This window comes from Nyctereutes procyonoides, unplaced genomic scaffold (genome assembly GCF_905146905.1).
Source record: "Nyctereutes procyonoides isolate TBG_1078 unplaced genomic scaffold, NYPRO_anot_genome, whole genome shotgun sequence".
In the NCBI taxonomy this organism is placed as follows: domain Eukaryota; kingdom Metazoa; phylum Chordata; class Mammalia; order Carnivora; family Canidae; genus Nyctereutes; species Nyctereutes procyonoides.
In genome coordinates this window covers 5999093-6017924 of record NW_026575132.1, presented here as the reverse complement: position 1 = coordinate 6017924, position 18832 = coordinate 5999093, and the positions used below count along the sequence as shown (strand labels likewise).

The following is an 18832-nucleotide window of genomic DNA, read 5'->3' as shown; positions in this document are numbered from 1 at the left end:
GGAACAATTTATTAATGACTGCCTAAGTGAATCTTGTAGTTATTTAAGGTGATGGATGAGATCCCAGTCTTTGAAACAAAAACCATTTCTCGCAGGGCATGGCCTGTAGAATCTTTCTTCAGAGAGGGCTTGAAGTGGGGTTTTATGCTAATGCCTAGAGTTAATGTAGCTGAGTTGAGATAGTTTTTAAAAAATAATTTTTGAATAGGAAGCACGGAAAAAGAGTATAATGTTGAAAAGATACAAAAGGTCAAAGTGAGTATCTCCTCAACTTCATGCCCCAGTCATCAGGGTTCCCTCCCTGAAGATAACCACTTTTACCAGTCTCCCTTGATCTGTCTGGAACTGTCTTATTCAGATGCAAATCCAGAAACAGACCGATCGCTTTAAAAATGCAACATCAGAATCACATAGTTATGGAAATCCCTTCACTTAGGATCATGGGTAGGTTCCTAAACTCTTTCAAAGTCCCTCCCTCCTCCCTGACTTCCCCTCCCCACAAAACAGATCCAAGGTGACATCTCACCAGGATCCTCCTCCCTTCTGTAGAGGTGATGGAGCTGGCCCGCTGGTGCTTGGGGGAGGTCCTCACTTGTGTTTATGGAAATGGGGAAGTTAAACATTGAAAAATAAAGGGTTTCCTATGACTTGTCAGTGTTGAAACAGGGCCTGCCAAATCTCTAGTGACTCTCTAAATGAAAGTATCCTGAATATTACTGCAAGGCGCCAAAATATATTTCCATAATTCATGACTGGCCTCAATCGTTCGGAAGGGACCTTGGAGGGAGGAAGATGCCATTTGGGTGGTACTTTCTTCCTTCCTTCCCAGGCTAGAGCAAGCCCAGCTAATGATAGGTCCTTACAGGTTAATGCAAGAAGCCTCACCCTTCTCCTGGCCTGCTGCCCTCTGAGGCAACGTGCTTTTAACAAGGGGATATTTTTTAGAGAAAATACTCTTGCTTTTTATAGTCTGAAGGAATATGTGCACACACACACACATACACACAAGCACACGTTTATGTATTTCCATAATTTGAGGCCAATAGGAGGAGATGTTGGTTGCCACATTGGGCTGTGGAGAAGCCATTCTTGGGTAGGTGGGGTCGTTCACTGCTCCTCAGTCCTCCAGCTCTCTGTTCTTATAGAATACATGTTATTAGTCTTGGAAGGAAGCAAGTGGGAGAGGACGGTTTGCTCAGATCTATGTAGCTCTTATTATTTCAGTAATAACCAAAAGCTTGTGTAAATGTTTGGCAAGGTCAGTTGGAGAGGTGTTCCCAGGCAAGTGAAGTAAGAATAAAGCTAGGATTCCTGGTAGGTCATCTTGCTGTTCCTCGAACCCTGCATGCTCATTCCTGCTTCCCTTCTTTTGCTACTCTTCACTCCCGACTCTCTCTGCTCCATTTTTCTCATCTGTAAGTTTGAGTCCAGACCAATTTGTTCCATGATGTCTTTCGGACTCCACTGTGTCCTCCCTAATCTCCATGGTCTCTATGCTCTGTTACCTTTCTGCTCTTTCTTTTTAGTACTTGTCTTTTGTATTTTGTCCTGCCTGTAATTGTCATCCTAGCAGCTACACTATACAATGCCTGCTAGACCAGAAACCTTTCTTGGATTCCCTTGCACTGACTGTCTGACATGTGATGGGTACATGGTTAAAAAAACCTTTTGCTCGATGATGCTAAATACATTGTGAATCACTGCACTGTGATTATCATATATAATCATATATATCATACTCAATATTTTACCCCATGATAGGGTTAATTTTTTGAGCATTAGTATTTTGTCATTGATAAGAAAATGTAATATGGTATTGTATTCTTGGTATATAGTATTTATAATCTTATATACATTTCTGAAAGAGAGTTTTGCTTTAATCATTCTATCTTTCTCTTAAAATAGGCAAACCAAATACTCTGTAGGAGGCTGTTTGGTGCAAGGAGGAGGGTCAATGGACTCTTAACTTCCTTGGGGAAATACATCTAGTGGCCCCACTGTAACAACCCAAGTGACTCAGTTGAGATAGGAGCTCCACTCCTATAGGCTGGAACTCTTCCCTGGGGCCTGCCCATCAGCATCATTGCCTATATTACAGGACACCTTGGAAAAAAGGGATCTTGCAGTAGCACTGCAGTGACTCAGATACTCTGTATACAGAGGAACTCTGGTGGCTGTGGGTTCTATCTTTGACACATTTTGGCTTCATGGTCTTTGAAATTGTCATTACTTTTCAAAATCAATAATTAGCATTTGTATTGTTTTTTGTCAAGCTCAGATTGTATGCACATACACACATGCATACACCTCTGGGGAGAGAGATATATTTCCACATCTCTCTCTCTCTCTCTCTCATCTATTCATCTCTTCATCTATCCATATGTATATGCCAGTGGTTCCTAAATCTGATCCCTGCCTAGTGGCTGCATTGAAGCCACTTGGAAAATTAAAGTACAGATTCCTTATCACTGCAGAGTCTACTACAGTATTCTTTTTTACTTCATTAGACTGCCTTTTTTTTTTTTTTTCTATTTCCATCGACCATGGCAGTGTGTCTGTGTTGTAGAGGTTAGGAGGAGCTAAGGCTTTGGCATGGGGCAGATTGGGTTTGAATCCTGACTCTGTCATTTCCTGTTTGCTTGACCTTCTGCAAGCCTCAGCACTTCTGTACTGTGGGGACAGGCATCTGTGCCTCCCAAGGTTGAAGTGAAGAATAAGTAACAATCAGAGCAGAGACAAAGATGGGGTGGGGTCACGTGTTGGATGGCCTCTGTGAATGGTGGCTGCTTTAAATCGTAGCCCTACACTATACATATCATGGTGTGTTGTTTTTGTGCATTATTTTTTCATATATTTGGGATGTTCTTAGAGAATTTCAGAGGACCACATAAAAACAAACAGGAGTTGGTATACTTTTTCTGATTGGAAAAGAAGGGATCATTCAGACTCATGAGTAGGATTTTCTGAGAGGTGACGGGGTGGATTTCTCGGCCAATTCCTAAATGACTTGATTCAGTGTTTAAATGATTGTTTTTCTCCAATCGATTTGCAGCGGAGATAAAAATCTGTTTTAAATACTACCACGGCATTAGTGGAGCCCTTCGCGCCACGACCCCCTGCATTACGGTGAAGAACCCTGCTGTGATGGTGAGTGCCCCTCATTGTCGGCTTCCTCAGGAGGATCCCAGGGCCTTGGTTTCTATTTTTGTCTGTGCAGCTCTGGCAGGGTTATGGGGAACAATGAAAAAGGAAATGCATAACAGCATGGGCACCCGTGTTAGGAAAGGAAGTAACTTGGCTGGACTTACCTGGATCCATAATATAAATCAGTGGAAAAATATGATTTGATTTATAACAACTCTGTAAATAGTCCACGCTTCAGAGAACCCATTCATGAAGCAAATTAGTGAGTACCTCATCAAACTTAGTCTTAAACTAAGTCTAAATTTAGTCTAGGTGACTGGTTGGGAGGAAATAGTAGCATTGTATCTTACCTGAGTTTAATTTACATGAGCTGAGTAAAAGGGAAAAATAACAACGTAAGTCATGTGTGGTTCTACCTGCCAGTCTACGTAACAAGCTTTCACCCTAAAGAGTATGAGATGGGGGGATCCCTGGGTGGCACAGCGGTTTGGCGCCTGTCTTTGGCTCAGGGCGCGATCCTGGAGATCCAGGATCGAATCCCACGTCGGGCTCCCGGTGCATGGAGCCTGCTTCTCCCTCTGCCTGTGTCTCTGCCTCTCTCTCTCTCTGTGTGATTATCATGAATAAATAAAAAAAAAAAATTTAAGAGTATGAGATGGGGATCCTGAATATGCTATTCCCTCAGAAGGTCTAAGCACCAGATCTGTTCATGCTGAGTTGGGCTCTGGTGCCTAAAGATACAACATTTTTGGTATAGCATGGCCACTCAGTGGAAGTCGATCTCTTCACACGGTCCTCAAGTGAAGAAAGAGATAATTTAATTTAGTTTTGGGGGAAACTGGTTGTGTTCAACTTTTGAAGGAAAGTATGTCCATTTTCAGCATGGTATTCTCCAAAGGATTACTTTTCACAATTTAGTGATTTTTCACTTCATTGACTAATTTTAGAATCTAACAGCTTTGCGGTATATACTCCATTGTACATGGGTGATTGGGTTCAGATGGTTTGGGGAGATTCTTAGAGTCTAAGATATGTAAAGCATTGCAGTTTCTATAAGCCATTAATAAAAATCAGGCCACAAAAGTATAGAAGAAGAATATTGATTCCCACAATATAGAATCTTTATAACAGTGTGTATGTGCACATGTGTGTGTTGTGTGTATGTATGCATTTATAGATAAATGCATTTTTGGAAATAGGTAGGTGGCCATGTTGACTCCCCAAAATTTAGAAAGTAATCTCTGCAAATGGCATTTTGAAATTGCCCAGACCCACCAATGCTGTATCATGAAATCTTTCCTTTTCATTTATTTATTCAAACAAATATTCATCAGGTACCTGCTAAGTACGAGGCATGGCACCTACCACCGGGGATGACATGATAAGCCAAAACCCAGTCCTTGCTCTCACATCTGGTGGGGACAAGAGACATTGGTTAAGTTAAACTACATTTATTTGAGTGATAATTACTATGAGAGGGAGTAAAATGGGACTATGACAGCTTATACTAGTAGGATTTATCCCAGTCAAGTAGGTCTTGGTAGGCTTCCTTGAAGAAGGTGTGTTTGCAGGACAATCTGAAGGATGAGTAGGAGTCACTTAGGTGAAGAGGGGGAAGGAAGAATATTTCAGATAGTAGGAGTAGTAGCATAAAGTCTTCAGTATCTGAATATTTCATCTCACTTTTGAGTTATATTTGAGTTCCCATGTAGTAAAACATTGTTTAGCATTTAAAAGAATAATCCACATTTACTACACAAGACTTTGAAGGTCATAAGGAGAATAATAATGATTGATTATGAAATCTGTAACATCACATACTAAGCACTGGAATATGCTTTAATTAATATTCTAAAAAGAAAAACTATAAAACTGGAAAACTGAGGTTTTTAAATAATAAAACCTTTGGGAAATTAATATTGCATGAAAGTAGACAGTGGCTTCCAAACATGATTTTCTGGCTTCAGATTTTCTTAGACCTGAGCAGTTTCAGTGATCAGATATCATTGAAGACAGCATTATTTACAGCTTGGTGAACATTGATCTCATCCCATTGATTTCGCATTGAGATTACTGTGTCAAAGCCTGTGGAGAGTTTGGAGATAATTAATTTGCTTCAGACAGGTTTTAGAAAACCTTAAAAGCTTCACAGATACACTTTGGGCCCTCAGAATAACATATTTTGGTTCAAAGGATGACTAATGAAGTTGGTAGTCAATATATTTCTGCCCCAGCTGAGACAATTGGGTCTGTAACCAAAACTGGAAGGCTGTGCCACTTGGACACCTCATGATGCTGTGTTTCTATCACAGCATGATGGTCACCTAGTTATATGACCTGTGTCTAGTTAGTGTCACTGATTGACAGCATTGACATTACAAAGCTCTTTAGTTTAATTATTCCATGACCATACGCAAACAACAGTCCTGGAAGAAGTAACTGAGCAACTCTGTAGGGAAGGAAATGAGTTGCCATCCTAATCTTACGGCCTCCTCTCTCATATATCCTTTTGCAATGAATCAGGGATTTAAAAAAGTTATGTCTTTTCTGTCATTTGTACTTTGACGTCATTGTCATTCATCAGAGTACACAGTGATATGTGTCTCAGGCAGTTGGAACAGGAAATCCTTTGGCTTTGGGGACAGATAAAGACTAGCATCACTCACTACCATGTATTGTTCCAACACTTGATTGTCGGTGTTGCTTCTGGGTTTTCCTGGAATCAATCTATGGAGTGAGTTTATTTAAAAACCTCTCTCTAAACATTGAGGGCAGATGTGTTTCTTATCATGATGTCCCTATATCTAGTGGTAATGTGTGGTCTTTCCCGACTTCATTGTCATGAATAATAAAATTGAATTCTTTGAGTATTATTTCAGATGAGCACTTGCCACAGTTGTAGTAATGAACACAATCTGTGAATTCTGTGAGAATTGTTTCACATTAGCCTTTTGTTAGATGGTGGTTTATATTTTTAGAATGAGAATTCAAAGGCATTTTCCTGTGTTTCTGTAATATCTTCTAGCATTTTAAATAGGTTTAAATGAAGACAGACCATGAATCTTTTCCATCTCCTTGAACTCGCTTAATATGGGTAGAGACATCAAATTTTTGAAGGGGACACATCTCATTGGGCAGTGTGGTCCATTGGAGGGGGGGCCATGACTTATCAGATGTCTAGCTATACCCAGGACTTGGAGGGGCAGGTTGCTGAATGTCTGTCTCAGGAGCATCCTGTCCTACCTCACACTGTTCATCACTCTATAGCCCAGGGATATATGTGGTGAAAGCAGGATGAGACAGTGACCGACATCAGTTATCTGGCCAGTTTGCTGCTGTCTCTGTTCCAGGTGAGCTGTGGATGGTGTCAGAGGGGGAACAGCACATTAGAGTAAAACATACATACTTGTTGAGAGCCAACCCAGAATTATCAAGTAGCTAGTTTTATGGGTAAGATGAAATGAAGATACCTCATGGTACCCTAGTTTATTGCAGATGACATTTGAAAACATCAGGAATCAGTTAAGCACCATACAGAATAGTTTTGATTAAGGTATAGGAAGTAGAGAAGGAAGTAGAAATTTATATTTCAAAATTTGAATGGAATTTATTTTAAAATTGCTCAGCTTTGCTTGGATTAGTGAAAGTTTTGTCTCTTAGCAGTATATGATTTTTTTAAAATTGAAGTATAATTAACCTACAGTGTTATATTAGTTTCAAGTGTACAATATAATGATTCAACAATTCTATACATTACGCGGTGCTCATCATGATAAGTGTGCTCTTTAATCCCAGTCTCCCCATCACCTATTTCACCCATTGTCCCCACCCCTCAACCCCAGCTCTCTCCTGGTAACTACCAGTTTGTTGTCTGTAGCATTATACTCTCTAGCTCCATCCCTGTTCCTGCAAATGGCAAGATTCCTTTCTTTTTATGGATGAGTAATATTCTATTGTGTACATCCACCGCATCTTTTTTATACACTCATTTATCAGTGGACACTTGCGCTGCTTCTGTATCTTGGCTGTTGTAAATAATGCTGCTATAAACAAAGGGGTGCATGTATCTTTTCAAATTAGTGTTTTCATTCTCCCTGGGCAAATACCCAGTAGTGTAATTACTGAATCATATGGTAATTCTGTTTTTAATTTTTTGAGGAAGCCATGTACTGTTCTCCACAGTGGCTGCACCAGTTTGCATTTGATGGTGTGTGATTTTTAAAGGAGTTAAGGGAGCACTACAAAAATTCGATGCAAGGGTTTAATCTAAAGTTTAGAATTAAAATGTGGTTTCTATTTCCTAACTATTCAACATTCTACCGTTTACTTCTGTACCTTACAGTATTGTGGACTTCTGTTTTGGAGAAACAGGAAACTCTTTTTTTCTAGTATGTCATAAATTGAGCACTAATTATACATAAATTGAGAGAAAGGCTAGATCTGCTATGTGGTCTGTAAATGACTGCTTTCAACTGAGATATAATCTCCTTGAGAGCTTTTAGGAGAACTTTTACAATACAATAACCAGTACAACAGCATTGCCAATTCTTGTCATTGCTACTTACAATGCCATGTACCGTGTACCTTCAGGACCATAAAATAGGAGACTGAAAGGGCAGTGGGACACCCATGCAGTCACTCAGAAATAGTTGGCAAGAGAGGAGAATCCTACAAAAACATGGATGAGTTTGATATAAATCACCTGTTTAGTATATTCTAAGTTTTCCTAATACATCTGTGTTTGATTTTTATCTTAAAGGAATATGTTAATATAGTAATAGCAACATAAGTACATTTGCTACATACCAACCATATTCTTACCAAAGAAATAAAAGAATGTGAAGCAGGTTGATTCATATCCCAGAGAATTTAGAAGTTCGTGTTGGTTTCATTTGGCGTAAAGGCTAAATTGAGGTATGACTCTTTCATCTCTGAGAATGTGTATTTATGTCTCAATTCCAAGATAGCTTATGAAAAGGCACATATGACAATGCATGTTCACACAAAAAAAATCATCATATTTGCAAACATATGTGGCTTCTTAAGAAAGTTGAGTACCATCACGCTCCTGTGAAACTTCCAATATGTGTTTTCCTTCTGCAGATGGGGGCAGAAGGCATGGAAGGAGGTGCTTCTGGAAATCAGCATTCTCGGAAGCTAGTTAGCTTTACGTTGTCAGGTAAGAATGTCTTTAAACCTGATGTTCAGTTTGAAAGTGTATAATTTCAAAGGCACAAGTGGTTATTTTTCGTTATAGATTCTCATATGTGATATATGAAGTAGTTATTTATTTTTTCAGTTATACTTCTGGAAATTCAAGTATATTTCTTACCATTAGATTATTAATATAAACTCAGGGATTATTTCTTCCACCAGATTTTCTGGTGATAAAAAGACTGTAACTCTGTACAGTTACTTTAAAAGAACACTATAATGTGCTCACCCCACTGTAGAACTTTGATCCTTGAAAACAATGTGTGCTTAGCTCTAGAGAAATTTTCTTATCTAGAGAAAGGGAAAAGTTGGAGACTAAGAAAAATAAGCCAAGGGATACTCCTGTTTCTGTGGAGAAATATACATAAAAGTTGGAAAGGTGATAAGACAAGCTTTTTTGTTTATTTTCTGGAGACTGAAATACTCTTAATTGCTTGTGTGTTTATTTAAAAAGCACCACTTTTCAGATTGTGAGGTGGAACTCATTTGTGTTTTATAAGTTTAATTTAGTTGAAACCAGCTATTCAAAAAAAGAAGAGGAGAAAAAAATCAGCGTTTTATACCAAAGGGAAATATTTTTTCATAGAACATCAGTTTATACAAACCGAACTCTCACACAAAAAGTGCACACACCTATGCATGTGTATACTGGATTTCAGAGTAAAACAGATTTCATAGGTAGGTCACGGTCAAAAAAGTTTGAAAGCTACTGATTTTAAAAAAATAACTGACACTTATAAAGGCAAGAATGCCTAAGAAACTCCGTATTTGAAATGGACTTTTAAACCAGACAACTGTGCTACGATACATACAAAATGCCGTCTAACAGAGGTCTGTCACTGTAAGATGTTTTGTTTTCATTTTTCCATGGATGCAGTACTTCTGAAATGTAAATTAGATTCCCTTTCTTGGCTGCAAAAAGTGTTGTGAATGAAAACTGACATTCTCAAGAGTGAGAGAAAACGGATCTTGAAAACAGACATTTCCATGATGCATAATTACCACATATGATGAAAGTGTACATAATAATTCATTGCTGGCCTTGGCCTTCGGAGTATCCATTTCTGTTCTAGCATGTTCCTTCCCTGCCATGTGAGATTACTTACTATGAAAGCCTTTTTTGCTATGGTTCTCTGGTGACTCTGAGAAGTCATAAACTGGTGGCTTATGGTTCAGATTTGACCAATGAGTATGTTTTGCTTGGAACCCTCAGGGTTTAAAACGTATCTAGGTTTTTAGAAGGATAGACTTACAAGGACCACTGCCAGTAGTACTACTCCCCTACCCTCATTATCTGTGTGTCTCCTCAAAACATCTATTGGCTTTAGACCTTCCTAGTCCTGAGGCTCTGCAGGTATGGAAATCCTTTATTTATAAGTAGGGAACAATTAGCCAATATCCACGGCTCAGAAAATTTAGAGTGTGACCATTCCATGGTTTTCTCAGTTTAGAAGCATTGCCCTAAGCTTTCAGGCAATCAACATCATTCTAAATATGATGTACACATACCGATTTTGACTCGAAGGGATTCTAATTAACTCACCGTAGGAGAATGACCATCTAGAAGTTGAAAATCCTAGGACATTTTCCTAAAAAAGTAGAAAATAAGCTTTGGGGCACCACCAAATGCTTCTTCTTTAAATATAATTTCCTCCAACATCCCACTTCAATACATGTGGTGGCTGGCTACTTTATAACTGTTTTATTTCCTAATATATTGTCAGATATTTGCAGATGGTGTACAGAAATGGCTAAAAATTATAGAAGATGAAAGATGATAACTGTAATTCTGAAAAATTAATGCAGTTTTAGCAGGTTGTCCGTTAATGGTAATATTTATCCATGAGCATTTAAGCACTGTCGATGGCTGCCTGCACATGTTCTACTCTTGATTATCAGTGGTAAGTAGGGACACAAATAATTGAACTCCACATCTAAAACAAAAACTGTTTTGATTAATATCTTAATCTTCTCCAAATAAGACTTTAAACTAGGATATTTCACATGTCATACCTTTGTGACTTTGAGTTTTTTGGTCAATGAGGTTATGTGGACATTCATGAGCAGTAAAATTTATAAAAGTCAAAAGGGAGAAGCAAGAGCAGAAATGAGCTGGATACAGGAACTGAATAATCAGGCTACAAGTAATTGGTAGTTTCTTATATTTATTAATGAAGACTTATTTGTACACTATTCCTTGTGGAAAAATTTGCTATGAAGGTTAATAGTGACCTCTTTTATCACAGTGACTTAATTTTCTGATGGAATGTTCTTTGTTCAAAGAAGTGCTTTGCATGAATAATTTAGCTCTGTCAGGCTTGTGGCAGTCATTTCTACACCTTACTCTTCATTTACTGTGAAGAAATCCCTTGTTTAGGGGTAGATTTAATATCTAAAGAATATTATTCTTTTGTCTTTGTGTCTGAGGTGAGCATAATCAAGAAAAGTAATAAGTATGCAAATTGTGTTTTTCTCTTAAAGCTATTTTTTGCTAAATAAAGCCAAGTGAAAACATGTAGCATTATTAAGTTGATAGTAAGAGGTAGGAGCTGTATTAATAATGACTCTGTAGCTTGTGAAGTGCTGGGAGTGGGGGCTGTAAAGCTAATGAGCTTACAGCGGCTTCTCGGACGTGCCTGTCTAGTTCCTTACTCATCATTCCCTTCTGCCACTGGTTTTTGGATCAAATATCTTACTGCATTTCATGCAGTGTTCTTAACATGAGGGCTTCTTGGTTGAATTTTTCAACCTTTGCTGACATACTAAAACCGCGTCCTGTGCTCCCAGATAGTTGTCATCAGACAGCACACTAGGCCACAAGTTCTTGTCAGCCATGGGTGAGCCTCCGCCAGGCAGCACTCCCTAGAGAATCTGGTTCTATGGGCGACCCAAGACCAATTCTGTTCTACTTACAAAGACTGTGTTTCAAGAATGGGCTTGGGGAGGCGCCTGGGTGGTGCAGTCGGTTGGCATCTGACTACTGCTCTCAGCTCAGGTCTTGATCTCAGGGTCATGAGTTTAGGTTCCACGTTGGGCTCAGCGTGGAGCCTACATTAGAAAAAAAAAAAAATGAATGGGCTTGAGTAGGGTGAGTCAGGTGACCTCCTATGATTTAGGATCATTATAAATTACTGATCTCGGTAATCGAAAGGTCTCTGAAGCTTCAGAGGCATCTGCAGAATTTCTTTCTGGACCAGTGGTCAGGACCTCCCTAGACTAATCATAATTGCATCAAGTTACTTAGAAACACTCTATTATTCCAGAAGCTGTGAAGATCACTTAGCTCTCAGGCCAATCTTATGGAAATTAATGTTCTTATTCAAATTAATGTTCTTAGAAAGATATTAAGGACCCAGCGGATCTGGGTTTATTGCCTGACATGTTTGTATCCCTTAGCCTCTTTATAAAAGTATTACTCTTCACTTACTAGACGTTAGCCAGAAGTTTAGCAGCTCACCTGGTGTGAAATAACAACTAGTGAATCTAAGATGAGTTGTGAGACAGTCATCAAATATGTAAGTTCCTAAACAGTAACTTCTTCATTACTTACTATAGCCGGTGACATTCAAATTTTAGAAACATTTCTGGTCTCCTTTTCTCCCAATATCCATTACATTTGTGGAGTATATGTGATATTTTAAATGTGGTGCAACTAAATGAGCGCACTGAAGTTTTACCCCCAATTAAACAGCGGTCTATACTTTCATATATGTATGTAGAAGATTTCATTTTTCTCTCATGAAAGAACGTATTAGCATTCTTCTTTTAAAAATAAACTGTTGCCTAAGCATTTCTCTCAAGACATTGTTTGAAAGGCCAGTTGCCAAACCATGTGAAGATGCACATGTTAGAATCAAAATGATTCCCAGGAAAAGTCAGTTTAGGTGCATAAGGTGATGATAAGTGTTTGGCTTCATTTTTGCAGTCTGTCAGGAGACCCCTCTCTGCTGGAATTAGGCCTAACTCATTTGTTCTCACCTATCTAAGCCATCATAGTGTGAATAACTTTGTTAGTGTTTTGCTGTTGTTTAACCCTCTCTCTTCCCCTCACTCCCTCTTCTCTTTTTTTCTTAAAAGATCTTAGAGCAGTTGGGCTAAAGAAAGGGATGTTCTTCAATCCTGACCCTTATCTGAAGATGTCCATCCAGCCAGGGAAGAAGAGCAGCTTCCCCACCTGTGCCCACCATGGGCAGGAGAGAAGGTCTACTATCATCAGTAATACCACTAATCCAATTTGGCACCGAGAGGTAAGATGATCCTCAGGGGTCTTCTACTTGACACTTAGGAAGCTGGCCACGTCCAGCCCTGTTCTATGTAGAGCTAACTATGAGCATGGCAAGATAGCTGACAGGTCTTGGGGTTCTGCTAGAAAGAAGGTCCGATGAGAGTGAGAGAGTCCCTTGTAGCCAGGGCCAGGTGTAGGGAAAGCAAATGAGGTACATGACTCAGGGGGCCAAAAGACTCAATAATCAAAATTAATATTTTAATGAAACGTTTTTTAAAAAAATAAAAATCAATGCAAAAGATTCATGAGGAATAAATAAAATTTATTATTTTTATTATTATTAAAATTTAAAATTTTAAGTAAGCACAGGGTCAGTAACATTGCCTTGGAAAGCCACGTTAGAGCCTGAGGCAGAAATAAAAGTCAAATTTTTATGTTTTGACTGAAACGGATACAACACTGTATGTTAACTAGCTGGAATTAAAATGAAAATTTTAAAAGCCCGCCCAATTTTTTATATTTTATTTTAGTGCATATTCAGTACAAATTAAAGGACTTTCTTTCCCTATGGGCTTTGGCAAATGTTTTTTGGATTTCTAGATTTTGGTTAATTAAATAAGCCATCCAAGAAATTGTCATTCTGAGTGAAGCTAGATTGTTGATGTGCTATGATAGATACTTCAGAGTTCCTCACTGTTACCTTATGCTACCTGTCATCTTAGTGCCCTGCATCACTGAAATCAAGCAAAGGATTTTCCCATTACTACGCAAGTCAAGGAATGAACAGAGACCTTGTTTCTCATGTAGTGAACAAAGTATGAGCTCTCCAGCCATTTCTCAGATAACCAAGATTTCACATGCTAGTGTTAGAATGGTTCTGGGAAAACCTTGTTGGCATGGGAGTTCTACAGTTAATCAGATCATTCGCTAAATGTTTAATGACAACAATCTGTTTTAACAATTTTGTAGAAATATTTCCCTGGGGAGGGAGATAATTCAGGGGATCTAAAACCAATTGGAAAGAAAGGTATGGCTATTTGAGCCTTGCCAGCACAGCAAGATGTTTCTCCTGAGAAATTCTTATGGTTATTTAAATAGATTAAATATTGCATATATTTTTACACCTGGTTTAAAAAAAACTGCTTATGATCTCCAAATAGTAAATAACACTTAAAGACACACCACTTAATTTAACGTAGTTAGAAGCCTAGAGGACATAACTTGCACCTCACTATGAGCTCCAGAAGGAACATAGTGGATATAGGAATAACTTCCTTTTCCTTAACATTTTATATCTACAAAGTTCTTAATCATGTTATCAGTGTAGGCCTAATAAGGGGGCATAAGGGATGAGCTCATCATCTATTTGTTGATTAAGAAACTGAAGCTTGAAGGGTTTATGTAACTAGCTGTTCAGAGGCAGAGGTAGTGCTTAAACTCCGCTCTCTCATTCTCAGCAAGTGCTTTTTCTGTTAAGCAGATTACTAGACTACAGGGCCCTTGGCAGAACTTTAGTAATTGTTACGCCTAAATAAACTTAGTGGTGCCTAAGTGTAAAACTGGCTGGCACCATTGGCATCACTGTGGTTGAGTGGATAATGTCAGAGAAGAGGCAAAATAGTTCAGGTTAGATTCCAGCCCCATCACTTTGTTATCCTGAGATCCTTGTCCTTGAAAGTGTTATCTTTGTAAAGAGGGTAATATATGGGAAAGTCTTTTAGATGAATAAAGCTTTTTATATTTTGTATCTTTATTGATATCCAATCTGATTTTCTCCAATGACATCCCTAAGCAAAACAACAAAGTTTATGTTAACTTTATATTTTTGTTTTTCTGTCCCAGATGAAATGACCCCATGTGCCCTTTAAATTAAGTACTTTCCATGTAAACATCGTTTTATTCTCATATTTATCAGAGAAACCACAGTATTCTTTAGATATTCCTACGTTAACCACTAAGTGAAAGTATTTTAACCTGTACTGTAAAACTTCAAAATCCTATGGGATTAGGAATTAAAATTGCCGTGAATCAAACACAGGGATAATTTAAAACCATCCTATAACAGGATATTAAATTTAAAAGAATTGAGATACAATAAATGTAATAAGTACTAAAATTGTATTGTGCACAATTTGATATTTGATAGTAGCATCTCCTAAAACTGTTGAACCAGGAAGGGCTGAATGATTGAAGGGGCCTCTTGTGAATGCAGATCCTTAACTGATGCCTTTATAATCATCATGAATGCTAAGGATTCTAAAAGAATAGGGGCAGCCCCAGGTGGCTCAGCGGTTTAGCTCCGCCTTCAGCCCGGGGCCTGATCCTGGAGACCCTGGAGACCCTGCATGGAGCCTGCTTCTCCCTCTGCCTCTGCCTCTCTCTCTCTCTCTCTCATAAATAAATAAAATCTTAAATAAAAAAGAATAAAGGATTGACAATGGCTGCAGATATTTCTAGCAATGCGGATTCTTAGGTTATTAGGATTTAAGAGATACCATTTTCTGTAATAATAAAATGATATAATTTCATATTCGTCTTTCTTCTGAATCAACATGTTATCTGTTTTTGTTTTCAGAAATATTCCTTTTTTGCACTTCTTACTGATGTCTTAGAAATTGAAATTAAAGACAAATTTGCCAAGAGTCGTCCCATCATCAAGCGTTTTCTGGGGAAACTAACCATTCCAGTCCAGAGGTTGCTGGAGCGGCAAGCCATTGGGTAATCAGCCCCCACTTGTAGGGATCTTGATATTAGTTTGCACAGAAGCAACTGAAATGAAACGTTGTAGTCCTAGGACTTTTCTTACTGATAAGAAGTGGTAAGATAATTCTTTTAAAAATGAAGGTGTTTGTATACTCCTTAAACTGTGCAGAACCAAAACACTTTGTTTTCATTATATACCTTTTATTTTTTTGGTGTCTTTTCCAAGATGTACCTACCATTAGCATTTCAGCATCAAATGTCATAGGACTCAGTTGTCTTTAAGTATATTGGAATCTGTCAGTAAAAGCCTTTCCCTGGCGCAGGATTCTAATGTCAGGTTGACAGCTCCCTTCTCCTAACTAATCCCATCAGGACAATTCACTATTCTGGAGAAAACAAACAAACAAACCACCTTGTTGTAGCACCGTTTAAAACAAGACCTTGGCTCATAGGAGGTACATTCATTCATTTAGACAAAGTTTACTCATTGAGAAAATTTTAAAATGTGATTTGATGGGTTCTCTTTCTGCAAGCTTTTTGTAAGTTGCGAGTAAACTAGTTAAATCGTAACATCCCTTATCATAAATGGTGTGTGTATTTTTATGTGGTCGTTTCCAACAAACTCAGTAACAGTGCTGCTCTGAGGTAGCACTAGAGGATACTTTTTTGGTATCTTTTTTATTGTAGGAGAACATTACAAACATACAGCAGCAGCAGTAGTAGTAGTAGTGGTGGTGGTGCCACCATCTTGTTTTGTGTCTTCTTCATTCTGAGAAAACATGAACCAATGGTGGTGGTAGTCATAGTAGTAGTGGTGGCAGCCGCAGGTGTAGCAGTAGCAGCAGATGTGTAGTAACAGTAGTGGGTAGCAATAGTAATAAATAAAAATAAACAAAAAAGATGCCTAGAGCTTATTCTATGTCAGGGGTTAAGTACTTTATTCTCATTAACCCATGTAACCCTCTCAACAGCTCTGGGAGGTAAATAGTGTGATTAGACACATTTCAGAGATGAGGAATCTGAGGTTGGTGAGCAGGATGTGGAGCTGGGATTGAAGTTCTGATCAGTAGCAACACTTTAAGGTCGAGCAGCAATGTGTTGTTATCCCAGCTAACTAAGGAAGGTTGATCATTCATATTCGCTCTGTCACTAATGAACTGTTCTATTTTGACAAGTCATAATTGACTTGGGCATTCCTCATCTGAAACATACAGTGTGCAGAGCAGCTGAACTCTAAGGCCCCTTCAAACTCTGAAACTAAGAGATTCTTATGGAGTCTGATGGTCTGGCCATCAGAGACAATGGAATTGGTGATTGAGGCAGCACAATAAAGTCGAATTATTATACTGAAATTCTAGCAGCCTGGATTAACTGATAAAAGCTAGGAAATTCCACCTATTGCTTCTAGTAGAGATAATATGCATTAGGAAGTTTTCTAAAAGTTATTTTTCAGACTTACAGAAAGTGAAAAATTTTAAAGAGTAAGAACTATGGTAAATAAAGTATATCTACAATTTAATTTATATAATTATCATCATATAATTTACAGAATCTAAATGACACTTGATAAAAGTGTGACTTTATATACACCAGTAAGAATGATCAAGGCAAAAATAAAACCTTTTCAGTGCGTGAAACTGTTTTTGACTTGCTTTTCATTTAGTCTTTTATACAACCGGATACTTCGGGAACTGCCAGTTGTGAATTTATGTGGATTAGATGGAAGTCCAGCATGAATTTGTAAAATGTTAGAATTATGAAATGTTCCTGTATATTAAAAACATTGCCTGATATAGATACTTGAGGATTTTCTTTATTAGATAAGAATTTTACTACCTAGCAGTATATTAGTTATTAATACCTAAATATATATATTCCTGATCTGATTATTGCTTCCACTAAGTAATTGATTCATCTTGTAAAGGGCTGAGTTTTCGTTACTTATGTGTTTGGTAGATTTTAACCCTCTGATGTAGTTGTGGTTTTATACAGAGTGTGGCTTTGTGGGATGAACCAGAACTCCTTACTAATCACCTATTTTGAGAGCATTTGTTTGAATGTGACATTTTTCAGAGAGTGATGGCTCACGTCCGTCCAAAATGCACATCACTTTCCCATGCTTTGTCAATCTCTCTGATGACATTAGAGAGAGAATGCGTCAGGTAGTGAGAGTACTTTGTCACTTATTCTTCATAATTGTGCATTATAATAATATATTATATATTATATTGTTCACAATAATATATCACAGCAAGAAGCAGGATGAGTCAGATGAGACTGGATAAGAAAAAGAAGGCACAAAAATGAAAAGAGAAAAAAACTCAAAAATGAAAGAAAAGAAAAAATGCAATAAAATAAATAAAGAAAGAAAGAAAGAAAGAAAGAAAGAAAGAAAGAAAGAAAGAAAGAAAGAGGCAGGCAAGTGACTCCTCTGATAGACTCTTAACAAAGGATGAAACCCTTGACTCAGAATCTCTGAATAGGAGGATTTCCTGTATTTATAGGTTGAATAGTTGAATTGAGTATCTGGCCGGTTTGTTTAGTAAACAGCACCAGTACCTGTTAAAATTCTTCTTTCCAAGCAAAGAGTCTCATTAGTTAATTTATTTAACAAATATGTGTATACATATATAGTGTCTATTAAATGCTAAATGCCGTATTGGGTATTGGGAGTATGACAGTGAGCAAAACCGATGGATACTGTTCTTTTCTTACAATTCCTCCAAAGCATTTATTTCCTAGCTAAAATCGATCACTTTCATTAATTATCCATTATCAACACCAACACTTTGTTTTTACTGGCCGAGGGGGAGATAATGAGGGCCAGTTTATTTTTAACAAAGAAATGAAGGTTTTATTATTCCAGGACTTAATGTCCAAAGAAGTGAGCGAGGAACCACAAAGTTGAGGGCAGGTCCATGTAATTGCTGCTAGGTTCATGCATTAGTGGGCAAAGATCCAGCACCTCTATGTGTTAGGCACTGTCTAAATTCTGAGAAGACAGTGGTAGGAGAAAGAAAAAGACGCTCCTGCTATCTGCAGATTATAGCCATTATATAATGTTATTTGAACACTTTAATGTAAAAGTAACATGACTATACTCATAGTAAGAAATGCCTGTCAATCCCCTTGCAGAAAAGATTTTTTAGAAATACCAATTTAAGTAGGAAAGGCATTATTGTAATAGCACATTTAAACGAGCCATGAGTAAATTATATCATTAAACTGTATGCTACTGACAGCAGCATAGAACCACCGAGAACACAAGATGGTAGTATGGTGACTGCAGAGCAGGGACTTCTGTGTTGGAGGAATCTGTTCTAATCCCAATCCTGTCACTCAGTACTTGTCTGGCCTTGGACAAGTCCCTTACCCTCCCCATGCCTTGGTGTCCTCTAGAAAACAGCTGCCGCCTGCCTCGCAGGGTGGCTGAGAGACAGTGCAGGCAAAGCCCTGGGAGTGTGCGTAGCATACACGCACTCAGATTTGGACACCAGAGCATTTTAAAAGCATCAATTGAGACAAAAACTATTAGTGTTTCTAGGG

At 38.1% G+C, this 18832-nt stretch overlaps 1 protein-coding gene across 3 annotated transcripts in view; it reads left to right on the top strand.

Moving 5' to 3' along the window:
- HECW2 (HECT, C2 and WW domain containing E3 ubiquitin protein ligase 2) overlaps positions 1 to 18832 on the top strand; it is a 356852-nt gene that overhangs the window by 215673 nt on the left and 122347 nt on the right. For all 3 annotated transcript variants that reach the window (XM_055345429.1, XM_055345430.1, XM_055345431.1), the window contains 4 exons: positions 3053 to 3147; positions 8248 to 8323; positions 12436 to 12605; positions 15159 to 15301. In XM_055345429.1, coding sequence (XP_055201404.1) covers positions 3053 to 3147; positions 8248 to 8323; positions 12436 to 12605; positions 15159 to 15301 — 484 coding nt within the window. The remainder of the gene's footprint in view (positions 1 to 3052; positions 3148 to 8247; positions 8324 to 12435; positions 12606 to 15158; positions 15302 to 18832) is intronic.